At 37.2% G+C, this 24,456-nt stretch overlaps 1 protein-coding gene across 2 annotated transcripts; it reads right to left on the bottom strand.

Annotated features, from left to right (window-relative positions):
- Window positions 1-1,588: 1,588 nt before the first annotated feature.
- Window positions 1,589-18,694, bottom strand: LOC114253142 (DUF1676 domain-containing protein Osi12). 2 transcript variants are annotated; one of them, XM_028187906.2, is made up of 3 exons: window positions 18,267-18,694; window positions 12,675-12,802; window positions 1,589-2,156 (listed from the first exon to the last, which is right to left on the bottom strand). In XM_028187906.2, the coding sequence occupies exons 1-3, from the start codon at window positions 18,667-18,669 to the stop codon at window positions 1,983-1,985; spliced, it is 705 nt and encodes a 234-aa protein (XP_028043707.2). In that variant the 5' UTR covers window positions 18,670-18,694; the 3' UTR covers window positions 1,589-1,982. The 2 variants fall into 2 exon arrangements, 1 of the variants encoding a protein (XP_028043707.2); XR_016325502.1 differs by lacking the exons at window positions 12,675-12,802; window positions 18,267-18,694 and adding an exon at window positions 4,410-4,850 and having other exon boundaries at window positions 2,017-2,156.
- Between the last annotated feature and the right edge of the window lie 5,762 nt (window positions 18,695-24,456).

The following is a 24,456-nucleotide window of genomic DNA, read 5'->3' as shown; positions in this document are numbered from 1 at the left end:
TTTTTTTATTGCTTAGATGGGTGGACGAGCTCACAGCCCACCTGATGTTAAGTGGTTACTGGAGCCCATAGACATCCACAACGTAAATGCGCCACCCACCTTGAGATACAAGTTCTAAGGTCTCAAGTATAGTAACGACGGCTGCCCCACCCTTCAAACCGAAACGCATTACTGCTTCACGGCAGAAATAGGCAGGGTGGTGGTACCCACCCGCGCGGACTCACAAGAGGTCCTACCACCAGTAATTACGCAAATTATAATTTTGCGGGTTTCATTTTTATTACACGATGTTATTCCTTCACCGTGGAAGTCAATCGTGAACATTTGTTGAGTACGTATTTCATTTGAAAAATTGGTACCCGCCTGCGGGATTCGAACACCGGTGCATCGCTCAACACGAATGCACCGGACGTCTTATCCGTTAGGCCACGACGACTACGTAGGTACCACCACCCTGCCTATTTCTGCCGTGAAGCAGTGATGCGTTTCGGTTTGAAGGGTGGGGCAGCCGTTGTAACTATACTGAGACCTTAGAACTTATATCTCAAGGTGGGTGGCGTATTTATGTCATGGATGTCTATGGGCTCCAGTAACCACTTAACACCAGGTGGGCTGTGACCTCGTCCACCTATCAAAGCAATAAAATAAAAATAAAACTTCAAATTACCATCGAGGTCCAGCCGACTTTTCCTTTCTCCTAAGCTCAAATCAGCATTTTGTAGTACCCGTTTTCATTCGGTAGAAGAGGAGATAAAGGAGAGTTCGCAGTTAGAACTGAACTCAATTCGGGGAAAAGCGTTCGTAACACATACTTTGAAGGTGATAAAATATTGTTAATGTGTATTATTGATCTTTTCTCGGTACGTTCCTTGACAGAATATTTAGTTTATATCTAAATACTAGCGACCCGCCTTCGCTTCGCTTCGGAAACTGTAATTTATTATTGATTTCTTCACTATTTAATGGATGTTATTATACATATAAACCTTCCTCTTCAATCACTCAATCTAATAAAAAAAAACCGCATCAAAATCCGTTGCGTAATTTTAAAGATTTAAGCATACATAGGGATATAGGGACAGACAAAGCGACTTTGATTTATACTATATTATTTATCACTGGTGTAGGGACCTCTTGGGAGTCCGCACGGGTAGGTACCACCACCCGCCTATTTCCGCCGTGAAGCAGTAATGCGTTTCGGTTCGAAGGGTGGGGTAGCCGTTGTAACTATACTGAGACCTTAGAACGTATATCTCAAGGTGGGTGGCACATTTACGTTGTAGATGTCTATGGGCTCCAGTAACTACTTAACATCAGGTGGGCTGTGAGCTCGTCCATCCATCTAAGCAATAAAAAAAAACGATGTAGTGATATGAAATGACGAAGAAAATTATAATTGAACAAAACGATACATGTTTTTTATTTAATTCATAATTAATTATCTTTAAAACTAAAATAAATAGTAGCATTAATTTATTTATATTCTAGAATTTTTTATCGAGTCGCACGTTAAAAATAGAATTTTTTTTTCTTAGAAAAAGTACTTTCACAATGGTAATTTATATTTTATTTATATTATTTATACTTAAACACTATTATTTACTATTTACATTTTATGAAATAAACAAAATAATAGGAACAACAATTAAAATGAGTAAAATAAATTATATATTACAATACTGAAAATGAAATACTATATATTTTTAAAGATGCTTAGTAAATAATTTCATAGTAGTGGTGGAAAATAGCTTAAGCGAAAGAAAATTTACTATTGACCAGAAATGTGTAACATTAAATAAATCAATTTACACTTCTGTTATAATTATTTAATAAATAAATAAAATAAATTTAATTACCATTCTAATAAATATTAATCAAATTAATGTAACTTTAATTTCTTAATAACTAGACAATAAGTTACTTAGAAACCTATTAATAAATAAATTACTAAATGAGAACCGATAAATTATGAATAGGAATATCTATTCTCTTTTATAAGCGGAATAGGCCAACTCAGCCGCGTCATAGGCTCGCCTATCCCAGCCTCCGCCTCCTCCGCCCGAGGACCAGCCGTGGCTTTCGTTTCCCCCACCACCGCCCCCCTTCTGGGACATGAGTTTCTTAAGCACCATAATACCGGCGAGCAGTAATGCGATCTGGAATTAACATAATTACATTTAAAAAAATAACTTAAGTTCACTTTATGTGTAAATGACTTTTTACTTCGTTTAAAGAGTATGCGACTTCAAGACTTCAACTCATAAGCTACTGTTTAATCTCGGTATTGTCAGGAGTTGTTTGTAGATCTGGATATATGTCACCTATACCACAGAGGAAAATCTCAGCTTAAGACTTAAGAAATTGGGATTAATATGTTTCATTATTGAGTTTACAAAATGCACAACGTAAGCCCTCGACAAAAGTCTGTATACACACATCATATAAAAGATGATGTTTTTTTTTAATGTTTAGATGGGTGGACGATCTCACAGCCCACCTGGTTGTTAAGTGGCTACTGAAGCTCACAGATATCTACAACGTAAATGCGCCACCCACCTTGCGATATAAGTCCTAAAGTCTCAGTATAGTTACAACGCCTGCCCCACCCTTCAAACCGAAACGCATCACTGCTTCACGGTAGAAATAGGCAAGGTGGTGGTGCCTACCCGTGTGGACTCACAAGAGGTCGTACCACCAGTAGACATGTGTATATGTGTGTGTCTCTATAGGCTCCGAGGCAGCCGAACCGATTTCGAGAGGATTTTCATAAAACCTCCAGATTTGGTTAGCGGCTAATCCCCTGAAGATTGGTAGCAATCGGATTAAGGTCAGATCAAAGGTCAGCAAGGTTTGCGGGCCGGCTTTAGCTAGTAAAGCTACATGCAGGATATACAATAATTTATAATTAACTCGGTCAATGACCCCATCAGTTTCCAAGGTAACATTGCAAATTAGTTCGATCAAACAAAAGCATGCTTAAAAGGAAAATTGACGAGGTAAACATTTTGACCTTCACGACTTAGATAAATAATGAGGTATATAGGAACGCTCTGTTTGACGAAGTGCGTAGTTTATTTGATAAGGAAATGGAAAGAGCAGAAAAATTATGTGAATTTAATTGTTTTAGAATAGGTCTTTTTGAGATGGTTAGAGGATGCTTCATGTAGAATCATGCTACTTATGTTATTACATGCATTAGGTAACAGGATTACGGAATGTCGCCATCCACCAGGTGTCAAGGTGACATTCACTTTGTGATTATGAAGGAAGGCTTAGTGGTGACCCGGAGGCTTTCCAGTTTTACCAGGTGCGCGAATACGGGCTCAGTCAGATTCAGATTTGTTACCAGCTGCCTGAGCACTTCTAAAGGAAACGTAATAGTTCAAGAACTTCTTCGTGAAGGCATCTAGTACCGGATCGGAATCATTGAGAGGATTTGGCGACTCTGAAACTCTTTTTTTTCCTACCTATGCTGATAGCCTTGAGAGGTTATTTCAGCTTCGCCTTGACGTGTAGAGTGAGCTCACGGGGCTCAAACCGGAAGTGTTGCTAACACTGACCCTACCAAGAGCAGTGCTTCGCAGAATCTACCACCGGATCAGAAACGCGACCCACTGAGAAGATCCGGCGAGAAACTCAGTGGGCTGTGTCTGTGGGTTAATTATCTCGTCGAGCCCTTCGTCGCAAGTGTCGGGTTTGGCGAGGACGGTGACCGGTGCTTGAGGTACCTAAAAGCACCATTAATGGATCGGGAGGATCCGCAATGACGTGCTTAGGGCGACGTTGACTGTTTACCATTCGGTCCACAGGATTGGAAACTCTGCAGGAATTCCGAATATTGCTCAGAGATTGTATACATGCAAACCCATCTTAAAAAATTCGCTAGCGATATTCAGGTAACTCTAAAATAAATTGTGTTCTGTGACCACTACCACACAACGCAATCGCGGAAACAGTAAAATGATGTAACATGAACTTCAAAAAGTGTTTAGAACGAAGTTCCTTATGGGACGATGCGGAGGGTTACCCTAACCGGGAAAAAACGTCCGTAACGTAAGTTTTTTATTAGTAATGCACACAGTGTACGACTTTTTAATAACGTACAAAAAATAACATATTTTTTTATCATTCATTGACCATGATCTCAGAGCGTTCGTTTGGGCAATACACTAACTCTTATGCAAACAACCGTGAATGAAGTGTACCACAATAAGTTCGCACGTTACCGAATGACCGTTACCGAAACCTCCAGTTTTATTTTCTTTATACTAATAATAATAGAACTTAAAATTTATATTTTTGTAATAAGGAACTTCGTTCCTATCCGGTGTCCCACGATACTACACATCTTTTTAATATATATTTTTAAAGAACATCGAACGTAGCTTAAACAACAAGCTGTCACGTACCGTCGCCGTGGTCTCGAAGGTCGGTCCGTTAGCGCCTAACGACAATTTCGTTAGTAAAGTCGAATATCACAATCATTTTAAGTAAATCTCATACGGTTCGGAATGAGACAAACCGCACGAGATTTACTTGAAACAACGGTAATGCATTACTGGAATGGAATTTTGTAATCTAAGTAATTTTGAACAGTTTGGTACGTTAATTAAAGGGTAGATAAAATAGAACATTATCGACAAACATTAAAAACCTATTTTAATTTCATCTCATCCGGAGGTCACAAACATTTTAAGCAATAACAGTTAAACTTTTTTCTTTAATTCTCTGTCCTAATACTTTTTTAATCTATCTGACGTCTGACATTGTCAGAGTCAGTGGTTTGTCGAACGGAATACAAAAGATATCAAACAAAGAACAAACAAAAATACGAAACGACTCTACTAGTTCGTGATTAGGAATACACTGTACGGAGACCGCGTCCGTTGTCATGACGTCAGTGGAAGTTTTCGGGTTGCAAGAACAAATTTAATTTGCCACAATTTAATTTTAAAATAATTAATCCACACTGAATATTATTATTAAGATAACCGACTTTTTGACTTTTTGGCGGAAACGTGAGGAGTGAAGTTGTGTGATTTGTTTTATTTTGTCTATTTAGTGTTTCTTCGGGATTAAATGTGTAATAGCGGTGGTTGATTAACTGTTTAATATCTGTGAAAGTTCACAAATGTGGGAAAATGAAAAAAAGCCACTGGACGTCACTTCTCGGGATCCTCCAAAAAGTCCAATGAAAAAGTCTCAGTAAATGACCACCATTTTACTGAGATTATATTTCATCCCATATCATCTCATTTCATTTGATTTCATCCCAGTTGATTAATGTCTCAAATCTTCATTTCATTTCATTTCATCATTTTTCATAAAAATAAGAACATAAACTAAACATGACTTAAAGGTCATAGTTACCAGGTCATAAAATCCCTTTAAAAAAATTATGATAACCGTACGTTAATTGTTTGTACTACTTTTATGTCAAAAGGAAGCAACGGATTGATATGATTTTTTTTTTACTGATATTATTAGGTCAGTGACATAGTAGGAGTGACATAGAGAGAGAAAGAGAGAGGGATAGGTTCCTTTTATTCCGAAAAAACATGATCTAAAACTACACTCTCACTTTTCCTTGAACACGCAGGCCAAATCGCAGACAAACAGCTACTCTTCTTTATGTTATAACATGTATTTTATAAGAACTTTATATCTGCCCTGCTTGTAACTTTGTTATACCTTTTTATACACATCATAAAATCTATATATATAAAAATGAATTGCTGTTCGTTAGTCTCGCTAAAACTCGAGAACGGCTGGACCGATTTGGCTAATTTTGGTCTTGAATTATTTGTGGAAGTCTAGGGAAGGTCAAAAAGGTAGAGAGAAATATGTAAATGCTCGGAATTAAATAAAAATACCAATTTTGTTTTCCCTTTGATGTGGACCGATTCCTTTTGTTTTTTTTAAGTTTATTTTATACAAAAGTTTAGGTCTTTTATTTATAGATTGAGGCACTACGAAGTCTGCCGGGTCAGCTAGTCAATAATAAAGAGCATAAAAATATTCGGCTGAATCAAGGTAGCGAGGGAGATAAGTACATAACTACGCAGGTAAGTGCCGGGTGGATTATATTTAGCTGCAGAATTTGATTTCAGACACTATAAAATCATATTTTACGGTGTTGTGTCGATTTTGAAAATCACAATCCTTCAGTCACATGTTCTAGGATTACGGACTTATCCGAGTCTAGACGGATCGGTAACACTGTTTCACCCATTTCTACTTTCGCAAATCATGCGGTCCGTATTAGGTAGGTAGGTTTGGTAGGCAGCGGCTTGGCTCTGCCCCTGGCATTGCTGACGTCTATGAGCGACGGTGACCATTACCAACAGGTGGCCCGTATGCTCGTCTGCCTACAAAGGTAATAAAAAAAACATGCGGTCCGTATTAAAACTAAGACAGTCTTATAGAAAATTTGATGAACAATATATTAAAAATAAATATTTAATTTACTGGCAACATTTGTACGTTATCTAACTTTGAAGCATTGGTATTTAATGGCATTCTAATCACGAATATATTATTATTAGCTTAGTCAGTACCAAATTAATATATTATTTTCTCAATAAGCTTTTCGTTTAGCCCATTAAAACTATACTTAATCTAAAGGTTGCCGTGATACATTACAACTAACACGGTTCTCTGAATAGAATATAAACGATAAAAGCAAAAGTTTTAACTTCTCTTACTAAAATGAAATAGGAAATTGTTATCAACAGTTTCAAACAATAATAATATGTAGTCACTTATAGATAAGCAATAATAAACAAATTAGACAGAGAAATGTGTACATTAGTTTTAGGAATTGCCGGGAATTTAAATCTACATATCGACGCTTGAAAGGCAAACGTGACTAAGCGACAGTAACTGCTTTATACATAAATGATAGGCAATAACCATATTCGATGCGCAAACAAAATATATTTCTAGGTCTATTAAAATCATTTCAATCCTACTAGATAGATTCGTTAAAATAGATTTTTTTTCAGGTATTTCAACTTTAAATTAGTCTACTGTAAAGTTCACGCATTGTCGCTTAGTCACGTTTGCCTTTCAAGCGTCGATATGATAAACATTATATAAAATGAATATCTAAGTCCCATATTATCTGATATTTAATACTAAAAACTGACTTATACAAATCAAAGGAAGTTTTTTGAGGAATAGATATGGATGCGCCTCTATTAATTAGACCACAATATTATAAGACCTTCCTTCCACTGAGTGGAGTTCTTAATAGTCCGACTGTCTAAAATTTTACTGGTGGTAGGACCTCTTGTGAGTCCGCACGGGTAGGTACCACGGGTGAAGCAGTAATGCGTTTCAGTTTGAAGGGTGGGGCAGCCGTTATAACTATACTGAGACATTAGAACTCATATCTCGAGGTGGGTGGTAGCATTTACGTTGTAAATGTCTATGGGCTCCGGTAACCGCTTAACACCAGGAGGACTGTGAGATCGTCCACCCATCTAAGCAATAAAAAAAATTAAAAAACTTACAATTAGTAAGATTTTTTTTTTAATTAACGTTAGCATAATTGATGACCATGAGCTTTAATGATTTTTTGTGTGCTTCCATTAGCCGATGGATTTAACGATATAAAAATTTCCAGACTGCATTGTTCCTTTGTACAAGCAAGCAAGGTTTACTCTGACCCGAACTAGTAGGTGTCAGAATTCAGCCTATTTCGGCATCAAAGCATGCATTTCAGTCTGAAGGGCGGTATAACCATTATCCAATGATGCTAGTAAGGAAGTCCGGCTTAGGAATGAGCTACCCTCCGCGGTGCTTCCCGAGCGCTATGACATGTCCTTCTTCAGACGAGGCTTGTGGAGAGTATTAAACGGTAGGCAGCGGCTTGGCTCTGCCCTGGAATTGCATGTCCATGAGCGACGGAGACCACTTACCATCAGGTTGGCCGTATACTCGTCTGCCTGCTCGGACAATAAAGAAAAAAAAAAGCATATAAGTTGAGTTGTGAATCGTCCGCCCATCAAAAGCAAAAACAATTTTCTTAATAACATCTAAAACATAAAATTACTTTCTCGAACACGGATATACAAAAATATCGCGTGACTGGAACGTACTACATTTGAATAAGACCCTTTCGTTTGACATTATCTGAAGTACAGTCAGCCAGATAAGTTTTAAAACAATAATTAATTAATTGAACCTTTTGTTATAGTTCTGTTGGATTGGAAATTGTAACAAAGAAGTAAGATAGTGGTCACTAAGCAAGCAGTCTCAGTTAACATATATTTGATGGAATTACAATGGAACCTGATGTCATATTGGTTGATTTTTAACACACTTTTTTAATCAGATTACATCTTATTTGATTGACTCAGTGATGCAATAGTTCGAACTTAGCTATCGCCGAGGGTCGCAGGTTCCATTCCCCACATCGGGCATAATATATCTCTGATTACCATAGTACAGGGAATCCTAATTTGAGGCTGGATTTTTTAATTTTGTTTTATTGCTTAGTAGGTAGGTGGACAAGCTCACAGCCCACCTGATGTTAAATGGTTACCTACATCGAGATAATACTTCTAAGGTCTCAGTTTTTATAGTGCTACGGCTAAACCGAAACACATTACCGCTTCACGGCAAAAATAGGCAGGGTGGTGGTACCGACCCGTGCGGACTCACAAGACGTCCCACCATCAGTAATTATGCAAATTATAATTTTGAAGGCTTGATTTTTATTATACGATGTTATTCATTCACCGTGGAAGTCAATCGTGAACATTTGTGAAGTACGTATTTCATTAGAAAAATTGGTACCCGCCTGCGGGTGACGAACACCGGTGCATCGCTAGATAAGAATGCACCCGACGTCTTATTCTTTAGGCCACGACGACTTCGGATGACCAAATCTGGCTTGTTCTTGGGCATTATTATTGAATGTTATTAATTGCGGTATGAAATAATATACTTCCAGTTCTGTAGCTGCGGATTACAATTATCGGACATGTGATAAATAGGTATTTAAGACGTTTTCAAATAGGAAACGCTTTATTTCAGAGTCTACTCGCGCTGAAGTTTTTGGTTTAATTGGGATTTTATTTGAGCTTCCATATTTTACACAAACAAGGCTTGGATTAGTCACTTAATACCCTTTTCATTTGTAGTGAGCTTCAAATACGAAAGAGCCAAGATATGTAGCTAGAATTAAATATTTACTCATTGTAAGCTATGGTTTTGTAAATAGTTACTGGAGTCTAATAATTAATTGCGTTAGTTCAGCCGCTGTCTTACTCTTTAAACCGCAACGCGTCATTGCTTCACAGTATTCCTCGCCGGATCTTCTTACTAGGTCGCTAATCTGATCTGGTGGTAGACTTAGCGAAACACTGCTCTTGCTAGGGCAGATATCTTTCAAGCTGAGTCCCTGAGCTGAGCTGAGTAAGCTCACCTACCAGTCAAGGTAAAATAGCCCCTCGAGGCTGCTGACAGAGATGTAGGCAATAAAAAATAGCGTGTACTGTACGGTTTTGATTAGGTTAACTCGGTAGTATCCCTGGTATACTCTTAGTGGCCTCGTCAACAAATTGATGCCGTGATGGTTTGCGGTAATGCCAATCACGAAATAGAGAGTCGATATAACGTGGCAAATATATAAAATTTTGGTTAGTTAAGATTTTTTTAAATCGCAATCTCCGAACTTTTGACGTGACAACGTCTTATAATTCGATGGAGCCGGCTGCACGCACGAAAAAACATGACTCATGCGGCGTTACCTCGCTCTGAGGCGATGTGAGTGATGCATCCACGTGAACAGCTGTTATACAATAATACATTTACATGTTTTCGTCAAGTATTAAGTTCAGTGAAAAGTGAATGTGGTGTCAATTGTCCATACAAAATATCGATCAAGCAAATAAAATAAAAAAAATCTTTTGAAAAATGAAACCATTCCATCCGTATTTTCTTATGACGTTGTCATCTTCAAATGTCGTCAGTAAGCCGACTTTACAGACAACCGATTTTTTTGTGCAATTCTAGTCTCTAAGAAAACTACCGAGACTTATTTTGCTGACTGTACATAATAACAGTTGAAAGATTAACCACAGCTTGCGCTGTAAGTACCGCGGGATTAGTAACGATAAAACACTGTTATTCTCTAACTGTGTCAGAAGGTTTCAGTCTTGGGAATTTCTTTATAAAAAAATTGTGACTTTGTATCTGTTTAGTAAAATATTTGTTATTGGGTCGTACCTTGTGCCTACAGCACATCAGTATTGTCTGTATTATCTTATACCTTTAAGCGAGCAATTCTGGTATATAAATATGTATATAATCTGAATCTCGAAAACGGCTCCAACGATTTTCATAAAATTTTGTATACAGGGGATTTGGGGGGGATAAATCGATCTAGCTACGATTTATTTTCAGAAAATGTTGTTTTCTTCGTGTTTTCAATAATCAACTAATCTCGACATGTATTGGCGAATTATAATATGTACTATTTTTCTTAATTGAGGGCAACTAACCGCTTTAAAGACAAAACAAGATGGCGTTATCAAAAAAAAAGAAAGAGCAAAGCTCGGTCATCGTCTAGTTCTAATAAAAGGACGTGTCCACAGAACACTGTCACTTGTTTAATTAACAATACTAGTGGTCCCGCAGTAGTCGAAATTCGACTTTAATCAATTGAAATTTTATGTTTAAACATTATTATGGTTCTATTGTCAAATATTATTGTACTTATATATTATAATCACAGATTTCTCTAAAACTACTCTATACATAAATAATAATAAAGACAAACAATATTCATATATTCTCATTTGACCATAAACTTTAAACACTAACAAAAGTTTGACAATTGACTATAAACAAAGAGTATATTTATATATATGTGTCGTGTCACATACATGGTGGTGTGTGTAATATTTTCTTTATTAATTTAATGTAGGTATCTTATAAGCGTTATTTTAAAAAAATATTAAAATTGTGCACTTTTCCTCTATATTGTCTTTATGTGTCGAAAACATAATACTCCTCCGTCCGCGCAATTTTCGTAAAAAGGGATACAAAGTTTTTGCTTCACGTATTAATATATAGATTCGCTCACCATATTTGGACGGCTACACAAACGTAACCATATACAGCACAAACTGACGAGATTGACGTGCACGTGTAAGATGGAGTTCATTCAGATTGTGGTGTTTTTTTCCCTACCTATTTGCTGGTAGTCTAAGAGGCTATTACAGCTACGTCCGGAAGGGTAGGTGAGCTCGCGGATTCAACCTGAGAGCATTTGCTAACACTAGCCCTAGCAAGAGCAGTGCTTCACAGGATCACTGGTATTAGGACCTCTAGTAAGTCCGCGCAGGTAGGTACCACCGCCCTGCTTAGTTCCTGTCGTGAAGCAGTAATGCGTTTCGATGTGAAGGGTAGGGCAGCCGCTGTAACTATAATGAGACCTTAGAACTTATATCTCATGGTGGGTGGCGCCTTTACGTTGTGATGTCAATGGGCTCCAGCAACCACTTAACACCAGGTGGGCTGTGAGCTCGTACACCCATGTAAGTAAAGAAAAAATCTACCACCGGATCACGACTCGGAGCAGATCCGGCGAGAAACTCAGTGGGCAAGCAAAATTGTGGTGTAAACGGAATTCAGACCGTACTTCCCAAATAAATACATTCAACAATATTTAGTGAATTGCTATTGTTGACCTTATCTTGGTATAGAAAGATATCTTATAATTTCTAACACATAAGTATTCAGCAAGCTTTCTTCAACAAAGTGTCACACGTGTGTTCATTTTACAATCGAGACCTCATAAACTCATGTTACAATTCCCATTGGACCTATTGTAAGAAGAGGACTCTAATTGTTCGCTTTCCATCTGATTGTTTCAATTTTATTGTTTTTAAATAAGCACTTTTTTCATTGCGAAAACGTTATTCAGCAAGCCTAGTTAATTGTAAGGACATGCAACAACTCTAGAGTCATATATCCTCACTGAATATTTTTAACGCGTTTAATATTTAATTATTATAAGCACTTTATATATTTTTTGTTGGGTATAAAAAGTTAGGTATATAGTAATAAATAAGGTACTAAATAATGCTATACTAAGTAAGGTAACTATTATAAACGTTAATCATATATTGTCTCCTATTTGGATGGAAATTCTATTGAAATGCGTTTACAGAATATAACATTGATATAGATATTGTCACTTTTGGTGGTGTGCAGTTGAAAATATCTCATCCACCCTGTCTATTTCTGCCGTGAAGCAGTAATGCGTTTTGGTTCGAAGGGCGGGGCAGCCGTTGTAACTATACTGAGACCTTAGAACTTATATCTTAAGGTGCTTGGCGCACTTACGTTGTAGATGTCTATGGGCTCCAGTAACCACTTAACACCAGGTGGGCTGTGAGCTCGTCCACACATCTGCACGTAATGTTAAGTTTTGAATCTAAGCTGGTTATAGTGTATTAAGCACATCTATGCGCGTTCATTGATGTAAATCAAATCTATTAATTGGTCAAAAACTTGTAGACGATGAAGAAATCCCAAGAAAACACCAAAAAACTAACCACGTAACCATCGGTCGTTATGTCTCTGATATGTAGATTTGTATGACGAATACTAATGGCGAGTAACAAACTTGGCCTAGTTGTAAAATAGTTCATTCATACCTTAGCTGTGATGAGAGCCTTCCCAGCAAGCACGAATAATCCCGCCATCGCCATGGGAATCATGGCGACCATCTTCATAGCAGCTCCCATCATCATCATCCCCATCATCTTCTTCATCTTACCCCGTCCTGAAACCCATTGAAAGTCAAATCAGAAAGCATTCTGAAAAACTTGGAGCTCTATGGTATATCTGTGGATGGACGCATGGTTTCAAAGTCCACCTGATTCTAAGTGGTTACTACTGCCCACAGAAAACAAAAATACCGTCATTAACTTCTAAAAACATATCTAAGTCTATATCCAAGCATAGCTGCTCTTCCAATGAGAATGAAATCATTGAAGAAATCAACTTAATGGTGACATCAACCCATGATGGCTTTAAGTCCGAAGTTAGTACTCTAGATAGGAATTAGAGAATGAGGATCACACAAAGGTTCAAGAGTCAGTGACTTTCAGCTAGGTTGTGCCTCTGTGTTATGGACATGATGAGCTAAACGGTGCTTCCCGAGCGCTATGACACGTCCTTCTTCAAACGAGGCTTGTGGAGAGTATTAAGCGGGAGGCAGCGGCTTGGTTCTGCCCCTGGCATTGCTGAAGTCCATGGGCGACGGTAACCATCTACCATCAGGTGGGCCGTATGCTCGTCTGCCTACAAGGGCAATAAAAAATACACCCAGGACCAACATACTATGAGCACCTTAACCCCGTTGTAGCAGATACAGAAACTAATGAAAAATGCGATGGAAGAATCACAACACTCCACTGAAAAAAATCAAGCCGACATGTAATTGTAGTTTCCTTCCTGCACGTAAAACAATAAATCAATAAAAAAACCGTACTTCCGATTTGCTTCGTTAATTACATAGGAAGATAGTTAACTAGCGTTTCAATATTATGTATACTAGTAAAAATGCTAATACACAAACATTATTAACTTCATTATTTAATTTTCCGCGGTCGAAAAGTATCCGGTGTATTGAAACGAAAGCATGTGAAAGAATCAGTTACATGATAATGCGGATCAGTTATAGACTCTACTGGTGAGTCTACTGATTATCACAGAGGAAGCGCCAGCTCACGTAGGAGCTATAAATCACACGTTCTTCGTGCTTAGTGCGAGTTTTATTCCCGATCCTGCGGACAGAATAGAAAACAGTCGACGTCGCCCCAAAACACGTCATTTCGGATCCTCCCGATCCACTACCGGTGCTTTTAGGTACTTCAAACACCGGTCATCGTTCTCGTAGAACCCGTCGCTTGCGACGAAGGGCTCGACGAGTAAATTAATCCACAGACACAGCCCACTGAGTTTCTCGCCGGATCTTCTCAGTGGGTCGCGTTTCCGATCCGGTGATAGATTCTGCGAAGCACGGCTCTTGCTAGGGTTCGTGTTAGCCCCGTTTGAGCCCCGTGAGCTCACCTACTAGTTAAGGTTACGCTGAAATAGCTTCTCAAGGCTATCAGCTTAGGTAGGAATAAAAAAAAGCGAGTCTATTAACGTTCTCGACAGCGTAAAAGTTAACTCAAATTTGCATGCAGTTGGAACAGCGCCCCTAGCGGCAAACGTTCCAACTCCATACAAATTTGAGTTAACTTTTACGTTATCGAGAACGTTAATAAACTCGCACTAAGCACACTGAACATTTATGATCCTAACGAAATCTAGACAAATTGACACGGTCATTACCAACAACAAAATCAACTTGCAATGACTTTATAATAATGTCCATTATGTGTTTACAAAGATCGTTGAAGTTATCACAGTGCTGATGGGGAGTGATGATGATGCTAATTGACGTCATGTGGTCAGCTAATGTGTGCGCCGGCGAGTTCTCACGGTGGAGGGCTCTGAATGGTCCCACAGACCATATTTTGAGTCAAAAAGGTTTGAGTAGAGGTAAAGTTGCGTTGACTGTTATTCTTTATATAGACGGATGATCCCACCCGGTAAGTGGTTATCCGGTTCAAGGATATCATAACGCAAATGTCTACACGTTTGTGATCTATTATCTCAATTGTTTGCTTATGTTGATTTTTGAAATTGTTTATAAATTGTTTCTTGATTTCCGTCCATACCCACGGGACGGCTGTATAAAAAAGGTAGGCAGCCAAAACGTTGGGAAGATGAAATAAAGAGTATAGCCGGCCACATTAGAGTCGAATGGCCAAAAATAGAGATATTGGAAATCTTTAGAAGGGGCTTTTATCGAGAGACAAGCTGTTTTGAAAACCACACCGAATGCCCAACGGAATACTTAAATTAAGTTATTATAAAGTAACTCATTAAGTTATTAATTAATTAAATAAAACAGCAATAAAAGCTTTTTAATTTATTTTATCTCAATTGTATAGTAATTACGGAAATTAAAATATTTGGGGAATTAGATTTATTACATGATCTCATTCCTTGATCATGTAAGATATTTGGGAGCAGGTATCAAGCATTTATTCAAAAAACTATTACCCGCTTATGGCATTAGAAATCCGGCATAGCCATAGAAGTTTACAGACTAAATTTATCCATTTTTTCCACGACCACTTTATTTCGTAATATGAGGTCAATAGAGTGTTTCTTATTTTCAGGCGAGGTGCAGCATATTTTTCTTATTCTAGTCAAAGTGGGGGAGGAACTGAACATTTCTTTGAAGACCTATCCTTCAAATATATCGGCACTATCTTCTCGCGTTTCTTACTACATTAAAAAGAAAACCTATCATCGATTGAGAGGCGCAAGCTGTTAAGTGCCATTTTCATTCGCCATAAACAATAATAACGTTACGATCATCATAATTATTATAATAAAATTTCTATGTCAATGTCTTGGTCGTTATATTAATGAATTAGAAATGGTCTACTTTCGAGCTAAGTATATATAAAGCGCTTTCAATTCTTTCCAATGTCATTTAAATGATCTTCCCAATGTCTCCTAATGCAAAAGAATTGTATATATGGGCGCAAACGCCACTGTTGGCAATAATTAACATAATAATATATAGTTTAGTTTATTCTATGTTAATATTTATTAGTTATTAGCAACAAAACTGTTATTCTACCATATTTAATAATTAGCAGACACTGTTTTGATGTGAAAATGTTCAGAATATGTTTAATGTTTATATTATTGTTTAAAAACACAAATGACTGTATAAATGATTAAATATGAATAAAGCATAAATATTAATAATAATTTATATTATAATTAACAGTACTAATAATTTAATTAAGTATTGTAATTGTTATGCAATGATGTTGTTGGCGCCATCTATTATTAAGCTGGATAATAACAATGTTAGTTAATATTGCTTAAAAGTAATTCATGTACAGTAAATTAAATGTGAGTCATGTAAAATCACTAAAATATGTATTTTGAATATTAAGCTATGTTTTGTGAATTGTTTCGCAGTAATTACATTTGTTTGTATAAAAGAAGTTGTAGTTGCTATAACCAACACAAAATGGCTAATTGTATAAAAACCACTGAATAACTCAGGCGTGGCTTTTTGTTGAAAACAAGTAATGTTAAAGTTTTATAGAATTGTATTGTATTTTCATTGTAAAAGAACTTATGTGTGTAAATCCTGGCTTAACGCCGACATATACTACTATTTTTACTGTAGTCTCTCTGTTATAGTATGTATCCACCTTCTATTTCACATAAAGTCTACAAATGGGCTGTTTTACGAATTTCTGTCCGAAACCCAGGATGCTGACGTGTCTGCCGATAGTTGGGGAATACCTTTGTCTAAAAATAACGTTATTTGTAGCGTAATAATAATAATATTAATTATAGTTAAATAAATAATTAATAATTTTAGAAATGTATTTGTGTTAACGAGTTAGGCGTTTTGGTGCAAACTGTAAGCCTGACTTTGTATTGAATTGAATAAATTTCAAAAGGTTACTGTATACTGTTCCATGGGGGAGCAATTCATACTTTAATGTGAACTGAAGGTATTATTTATTTCCTAAGCTTGGTAATTTATATTAGATTAAGATACAATATAAAGCGGGCAAGAAAAATAAATATTGGTCAAACGCTATAGTAGGTTCCTGGCAGAAATAGGCTGAATATAGGACCGCAGGATTAGCAATATGGGATATACTCATAATTATATCAGTACAAAAGAAAACAGATGAGTAAATAGTGAAGTAGCAGGTAGTAGAAGATCCACGAAACCTGTATAGCATGCTCAAATTTTGGTATAAATTCAGATTTTTTTAGATAGGTGGACGAGCACACGGACGACCTGGTGTTATGTGGTTATTGGAGCCCATAGACATCTACAACGTAAATGCGCGACCCACCTTGAGACATAAGTTGTAAGATCTCAGTATAGTTACAACGGCTGCCCTACCCTTCAAACCGAAACGCGTTACTGCTTCACGGCAGAAATACGCAGGGTTGTGGTACCTACCGGCGCGGACTCACAAGACGTCCTACCACCAGTAATTACGCAAATTATAATTTTGCGAGTTCGATTTTTATTACTCGATGTTATTCCTTGACCGTAGTCTATTTTTAAGATCCTATAATTACATGTTGATTAAATTGAATTCAATTCCATTGTCCAAATGAAAGTAACGGTGTTGGATTGTAACTCATATAACATTAATTTTAAACACACATATCAAACAAGCGTCGATAGTGATCTACACGCGATTGTTAATACGACTTAATAGTATATTTATTTATGCTCCAAAAACCATAAGATTTTGGGTAAAACAATGGCACATTTCACGGGACAGTGAATCAGCGAGTACATGTGATGAGCGCGCTAAGCATACTCTTAAATTAGGGACAATTCGAAGCCTTTAACACATTTTAACCTATCTGGACTCGTAAGGATTCTGTGAGATTTCTGTAGTCTAGATATTAATACGTGAAGCAAAAACTTTTGCGCGGACGGAGGAGTATGAAATTTTGCCACACTTATAGAGATTATAGAGAAGAAGTGCACAATGCTAATATTTTTTTAAAATAATGCATAATAGATACATTAAATCAAACATTACACACACTACCATCATGCATACTATTTGTTTATTGTCAAACTTTTCTTTGCAGTCTGTCAGTTATAGTCTGTCAAATTGAGAATAGATTAAATATTGTTTTCTCTTAATTAATATTTGTCTAAAGTGTAGTCTTGACGAAACCTGTGATTAAAGAAGTATAATAGTCCTTGACAATAGAAGCATAATAGTGTACAAACTTATAATTACCATTAGTTATAGTCGAATTTCGACTACCGGGGGACCACTAGTTCTTATTAACACATTAAACAAAATTATTGTCTTGATATTTAACCGATATTGTTTGACATTTCAACAAAACAACACATTACGAATCATTTTGTTTTAATTTTGATATGTAATATTTGACGTTGAATATAAACTGAGATATTTAATTTTTAAACTAATTAGGGAAAAAAAGTAGTTTTATTTACAATATAAGTGTAATGTGTGATTATAGATATCGGAGCCTATGGCTCTATCAATGATGGAAGTCGGTCTGGTGATCTGAATTTTACAAGGAGGGCTCTTTTCATGAATCTAATTATACTAATGTTATGCTTTGACGTGAATAAAACTTACCTTCTTCAACACCTCTGTTTAATTCTGCGCCAGTCATCTTTGGTAAGGCCAGTTGTATCGTTCTCGAATTAGCAAAACTCGCCACTTTATCCCACAGCATTTGCGTTAAGGCTTCATTTTTATCCTGCAAATTCCTGGGGAGTGCCGCGTCTATCTCATTCTCGCTTATGGGAACGTTTTCTTCTGTCTTTGACACCTTCACAACGTCCACTCCGTCTAGCAAAGGTATCGTTTCCATCCTGGCGGCCCGATCGAAAAACAATATGGCTTTCTTCTTCAAACATGGCAAAATCGCGTCCGATTTCTGGCATTCATCGTATACTTTCGTGAGGTATTTGTAGCTGAGGTCTTCTTTAGCAAATGTGGTGCTAAGAAGGACGGTTAGAAGGAGCACTGTGTACATTTTTTTTATGATGTTTTTTGCTCGGGCTTAAGTAAAGTACTGACGGATTGAGAGACAGCCGCGTTTATATTTATAGGGTATGATTTAACCGCGTAAAGCGAACATTGTACTTAGAAGCTGTTCGTGATCGGATATGGCATTTTGAGCAGAGTTTTTTCATGTTTTTATACTGAAACTGAAGTGTTGCGTTATAGTCACGAAAAATTGAATTCTTTAAATTACTCTCCCTTTTTATTTAGACTTCCTTATTCCTAAAATTGTTAATAATAGAAAAAAAACAGCTCAAAGACACTTCTACGGTGTATATCGATTATGTTATTTGAAATAGTTGTCCTAACGTCATTTTCCATACAAAAAACACGGGAGGGATATAAATAAACTAAACATCGCGATCAAAAGGCAGCAAGTAAAACCGGGAGAGAAGAGTTGAGGACCGGCTCAGTCACGCTTACAGGAAAAGGACATAGCCTATGGTTGTTAATTTCAAATTGTAACTCCATACAACGAAGATACCTTTGTTTAATATTGAGACAAAAACCACATCCAAATACCATTTACATTTAGTTAGTCAACGTGATTACTCTCTTAACATATTTAACGCGTAGCAACAAAAGCTAATGTAATCGTTCACTTTAATCATTTATTGTAAAATCACAATTGTATAACAAGTACCTATTCCAACCTGCAACCAAAAATTGTATAAAAAGTATATTTAACAATACTAATAGCGGAAAGTTTGGGTTCGCGGTGTGACTAGAGCCCTACCATTAAGGTCGGCATTCAACAATATAACCAAGACATATGTAATTCGATTTTAATCTGAATAATTTTAATGTTAAAAATTATTGTCCGAATTTTTTGATTTTATTCCTGTAGACGGCAATCAATAGTAACCTTAGATCGTACACTTATTTACATATTTATTATTTATAAAATTGAAGAAATATTGGCGTTTTCAATAATTTCTTCTTAATCATTAATAACTTTGAATTTTTCCCTTTTTTTTTTTTTTTATTGCCCTTGTATTCAGACGAGCATACGGCCCACCTGATGGTGAGTGGTTACCGTTGCCCATGGACTTCAGCAATGCCAGGGGCAGAGCCAAGCCGCTGCCTACCGCTTAATACTCTCCACAAGCCTCGTTTGAAGAAGGACATGTCATAGCGCTCGGGAAACACCGTGGAGGGGAGCTCATTCCATAGCCGGATGGTACGTGGCAAAAAAGATCTCTGGAAACGCATTGTGGATGACCGCAGTGGCTCCAGGTAGTATGGTAGTATTTATTCGCTGCTAGCTTAAGGGGCTATTTCAGCTAAGCGTGGACGAATGGGTGAGCTTACGGGCTCAACCTGAGAAAAATTGCTAACAGCTAGCTCAGTTTCGGAAGTCAAAAAGTCAGTTAGTGACGTCCGGCATGACACCAATTCTCTTTCAAATGCAGCCGCAAAGAGCAATGCGTAGCTTTTATATTTCTCTTATATTGTCTTTAATCTATACAAATAAATAAAATTGGAGTGTCTGTTTATAATATTGAAATAACCACTTTTTACTACATGCATATGAATATATATACGGTACATACACCAAAATAACATTTTTTTAAATTTTTCTCTGTCTGTCTGTTTGTTACGGCTAATCTCTGGAACGGCTGGACCGACTTTGACGAGACTTTCACTGATAGATAGCTGATGATATAAGGAGTAACTTAGGTTACTTTTTTAGACTAGCTTCGCTTCGTGGCGTCCCCCGCGATACAACAACTATCGCGGGTAACATCGCGGGACTCAGCTATAAATAATAATATTTAATGTTTCCGAAGCGAAGCGAGGGCGGGTCGTTAGTTTGTCATATAAGGGTAAAATAAATATCTCAAAACAATAAATTCAGTCCACGCTCAATTATCAAAACGCAACACTAGCCCTAGCAAGAGCAGTAGAATCGCGTAGCTTTGAAAGAGATTGAATAAAACACCATCAGAGGCACATACAGATAACTGTACTTGCCTCCTATCTCCTGACATGAATTCGAAGGGTCGTATTGTTTTGACGGCAGCTCGTCAATCGCAACGCATAGCATCGCTGCAGAAGTGGACAGAGTGGTGGTACCTACTCGTGGATACCATGGTATTCCTTTTAGACATACACGTAGGTCAGTCAGTCAAAACGTGGTAAAATAGAACAATTTACAGAAACATTAAAATGGTCTATGTTATGTAGATATTATGCTGTACTACTGATAAATATACGGATATTTATGCCATAGATATAACTGGATCTAGTTATATACGATCGATGAAGTGAGTATTGCCTTGGTATTGCTGACGTATATGAACGACAGTGACCAACATGCCATTGTGCCCTGTATTAATACCCTTTTATTAGCTTCAGACGTATGTATCTAACGGAATATTTGAACATGATTTTGACTCCCTTCAAAACGTCGGATTAACTCGAAATTTGGTATACTTATTAAGGACCGATGACAACTCAATATCAAAAATATATATGTTAAAATAATAATAAATAATAGTTTAACAAAAATAACAAAATACGCTTTTATAGACACTCCAACTAAAAAAGTGGCTTTACTGTAAAAAAGCGTGTGGGGTGCTTTTCAGGATATTATCAAAATAACCCTTCTACTCATATCTGTTCATAAAATATTTATAACTACTGATACCATGCACCACACGCTTTTTTTTAAAATAAAATTACTTTTTTTACACTATTTTTAATTAAAATTTATTAAAATTTATTTTCTATTTTTTAGTTGCATTTTCTATAGTTATGTTAGTTTTTTTAAACTATTATTTATTTTAGTCTAACTTCGAGTAATAAAACTGATGGGATACTTGACTACTTGATAGCCCTAGAATATAAATTCCGTGCTCAGATGTGAATTATACATTTATTAATTCGTCAATAGTGTCATCATTCTAATGTAATATTTCTTAATTAATCGGAATCTAATTAATTTATTTGAAAATAACTTATTCTGTCATGTATTAAAATAATAATTTAGCACGTGAGCTCTGCCAACCACTTAATAGCAGGTGGGCCGTAAGCTTGACTGCGCATCTCTGGTAATAAAAATTACGTGCATGTTTTTAAAGGTGATTTTAATTAAAATTACTACGTAAAAAACTAGTTAGATCGTGAATTTGAACCATTATTATTCATAGTTACACGAATTAATTGCATTTAGAGTAAAAGTGTGTAGCAACAAAAGCTTTCTCTGTCATTATCGTGAAGTTTACTTATTGTGGCTCAGTGGTGTCTTGCGTACTTCTGACTTGAGGAGTCGCAGGTTTGGGATCAGGGCACGTGCCAATAAATCGAAATAAAGAAACACGAATGCTTTGAAGGCCACTGAGTTTCTGGACTGATTTTCTTAGTGGGTTACGATACTGGTCCGCTGGTAGATTCAAAGTCTTCCAGCTTGAAGTCCGTAAGCTCGCCTAAATGTCCGTTGAAGTTAACACAGCCCCTTAAGATTACATCTTAAAATTATTTGACTATCACGTGAATGCATTTTAGGGAGACAAAATGAACCGAAACTAGTATTTTCAAAATTCTCGCTTGATCTATGAAAAATTAAGCTGTTTTGATTAAGATTCCGACTTCCGACTGGAGCCACCGTTTCCAGAGATCTTTTTTGCGACGTACCATCCGGCTTTGGAATGAGCTCCCCTCAACGGTGTTTCCCGAGGGCTATGAGATGTCCTTCTTCAAATCAAACCCGCAAAATTATAATTTGCGTAATTACTGGTGGTAGGACCTCTTGTAGTTAACTACGGTAGGTACCATCGCCCTGCCTATTTCCGCCGTGAAGCAGTAATGCGTTTCGGTTTGAAGGGTAGGGCAGCCGTTGTAACTATACTTAGAACTACCTTAACTTAGCTACCTTAGAACTTACATCTCAAGGTGGGTGGCGCATTTACGTTATAGATGTCTATGGGTTCCAGTAACCACTTAACACCAGTTGGGCTGTGAGCTCGACCACCTATCAAAAAAGGCAATAAAAAAAAACGAGGCTTGTGGTAGGCAGCGGCTTGGCTCTGCCCCTGGTATTGCTGAAGTCCATGGGCGACGGTAACCACTCACAATCAGGTGGGTCGTACGTATGCTTGTCTGCCTACAAGGGCAATAAAAAAACATACTTGCCGAAGGTTCTCATTTATAGTGAGAAGTTTCTACTGTATCACAACTGCTTCTAAATGTAATTACTGTTTTGGGTTTGAATTAGGCAGAGCAAGGGTGTTTACGTTGAACGTGATTAATTCATTTGTGCAGTAGTTATCGGCTCTGACTCTTGTGCCGAGGGTCGTGGGTTCGATATCCAACATCAGGCATACATTCTTGTGATGTATAGGTTTGTTTACTCTTTGCTATTTTCTCGTGTTTATCTTTATCCCTATATATATAATTCTACTGTACGTGTGTATGTCACTGAATTCCTCCTAAGCGGCTGGACCGTTTTGAATGAACTTTTTGTATGCGTTTGGGTGGCGCCCTGGATGGTTCAAATTCACAAATCAGCCCGGCAAATGCACTGCACCCGGTATCTAGGTTATTTATCTACTGCAACTAAACGGCTTGACCGATTTGAATGAATTTATGTGTATGCATTCACAGGAAAACGCTTGTCGTGTCCGATAATTATCTAGATATTTGAATGTACATAAGCGTATATGACGTCTCTGGTTCCCATAATACGTGGAATTCTAATTTGGAGACGTTTAATTAATATCTCAAAGTAGTCGGCAGTGCTAAGGTTGCGTCCAGAATATTTTCATGAAAACTGACAGTGCTCAAATTATTTATTAAATATTTTTTTCTCAAATTCACGACCACGTATTTGTTATTACACAGCAGCTCATTCACTAAGCCACTAAAATGACGTGAAACATTACATTTAATGATGTAGGTTATCACAATTCTCCACGGGTCATGTGCCTAATGTTCGCAGTATTTATGTGAACTTTCACCAGCTCGGTGCTCATCGCGCTGATCTCTGGAGGACACGGCTCGGAGAATGTAGCTTGAAACTTACGAGTTTATTGATGTTAAATCGCTTTACAAAGGTGCAAGCTGATTTCCGCTTAAGCACCATTGAAGTTTTGACGTGACAACGACTTATAATTCGATGGAGCCGGCTGCACGCACGAAAAAATATGACTCGTGCGGCGTTACCTCGCTCTGAGGCGTTCCATTTAAGGCTTGAAGTGCAAGCGAGAGCGCGCAACGAGCGACAAAGAGGAAAATTGTAAAATATTTGACATAAAATTGACATAATTGTATTTATGCGTACAAATAAATGTATCTTGATCAATTCAGTAGTGATTTCCATTTACCTCCTTCTCTATATCCATACAAAATATCTATCAAACAATTAAAATTAAAATTTTCTTTTGAAAAATGAAACCATTCCATCAGTATTTTCTTATGACGTTGTCACGTTCAACTATCGTCAGTAAACCGACTTTACAGACATAGGTTTTTTTTTTTTTTAGGAATGAAGTATTACTTTTGGCCCGGAGGCCTTTCCAGTTTCACCAGGACAGGTGGGCGAGCAAGGCTCAGCCAGGAGGGGTGGGATTTGCTAACAGCTGCCCGAGCGCCTCCGAAAAAGACCTAACAACTCAAGAGCAGCTGCTTCGCGAGTGAATCTACTACCGGATCGGAATCGCGACCCGCTGAGAAGAAGTTGAAGAAGAAGAAGACTATTGAAGTCTTAACCTATCGAAGACACGGCTTGGAGAATGTAGCTTACTAACTAACTTACGAG

The sequence above is a fragment of the Bombyx mandarina genome, chromosome 26, assembly GCF_030267445.1.
Source record: "Bombyx mandarina strain Sakado chromosome 26, ASM3026744v2".
Taxonomy (NCBI): Eukaryota; Metazoa; Arthropoda; class Insecta; order Lepidoptera; family Bombycidae; genus Bombyx; species Bombyx mandarina.
This window is presented reverse-complemented; position numbering and strand designations above follow the sequence as displayed.

Coding starts and splice junctions, on each gene's coding strand:
- LOC114253142 (XM_028187906.2), bottom strand. CDS start 18,669: ATGTACACAGTGCTCCTTCTAACCGTCCTTCTTAGCACCACATTTGCT. Junction 12,803..18,266: donor AAACAGAGGTGTTGAAGAAG/GTAAGTTTTATT, acceptor AATGGGTTTCAG/GACGGGGTAAGATGAAGAAG. Junction 2,157..12,674: donor AGGCTCTCATCACAGCTAAG/GTATGAATGAAC, acceptor TGTTAATTCCAG/ATCGCATTACTGCTCGCCGG.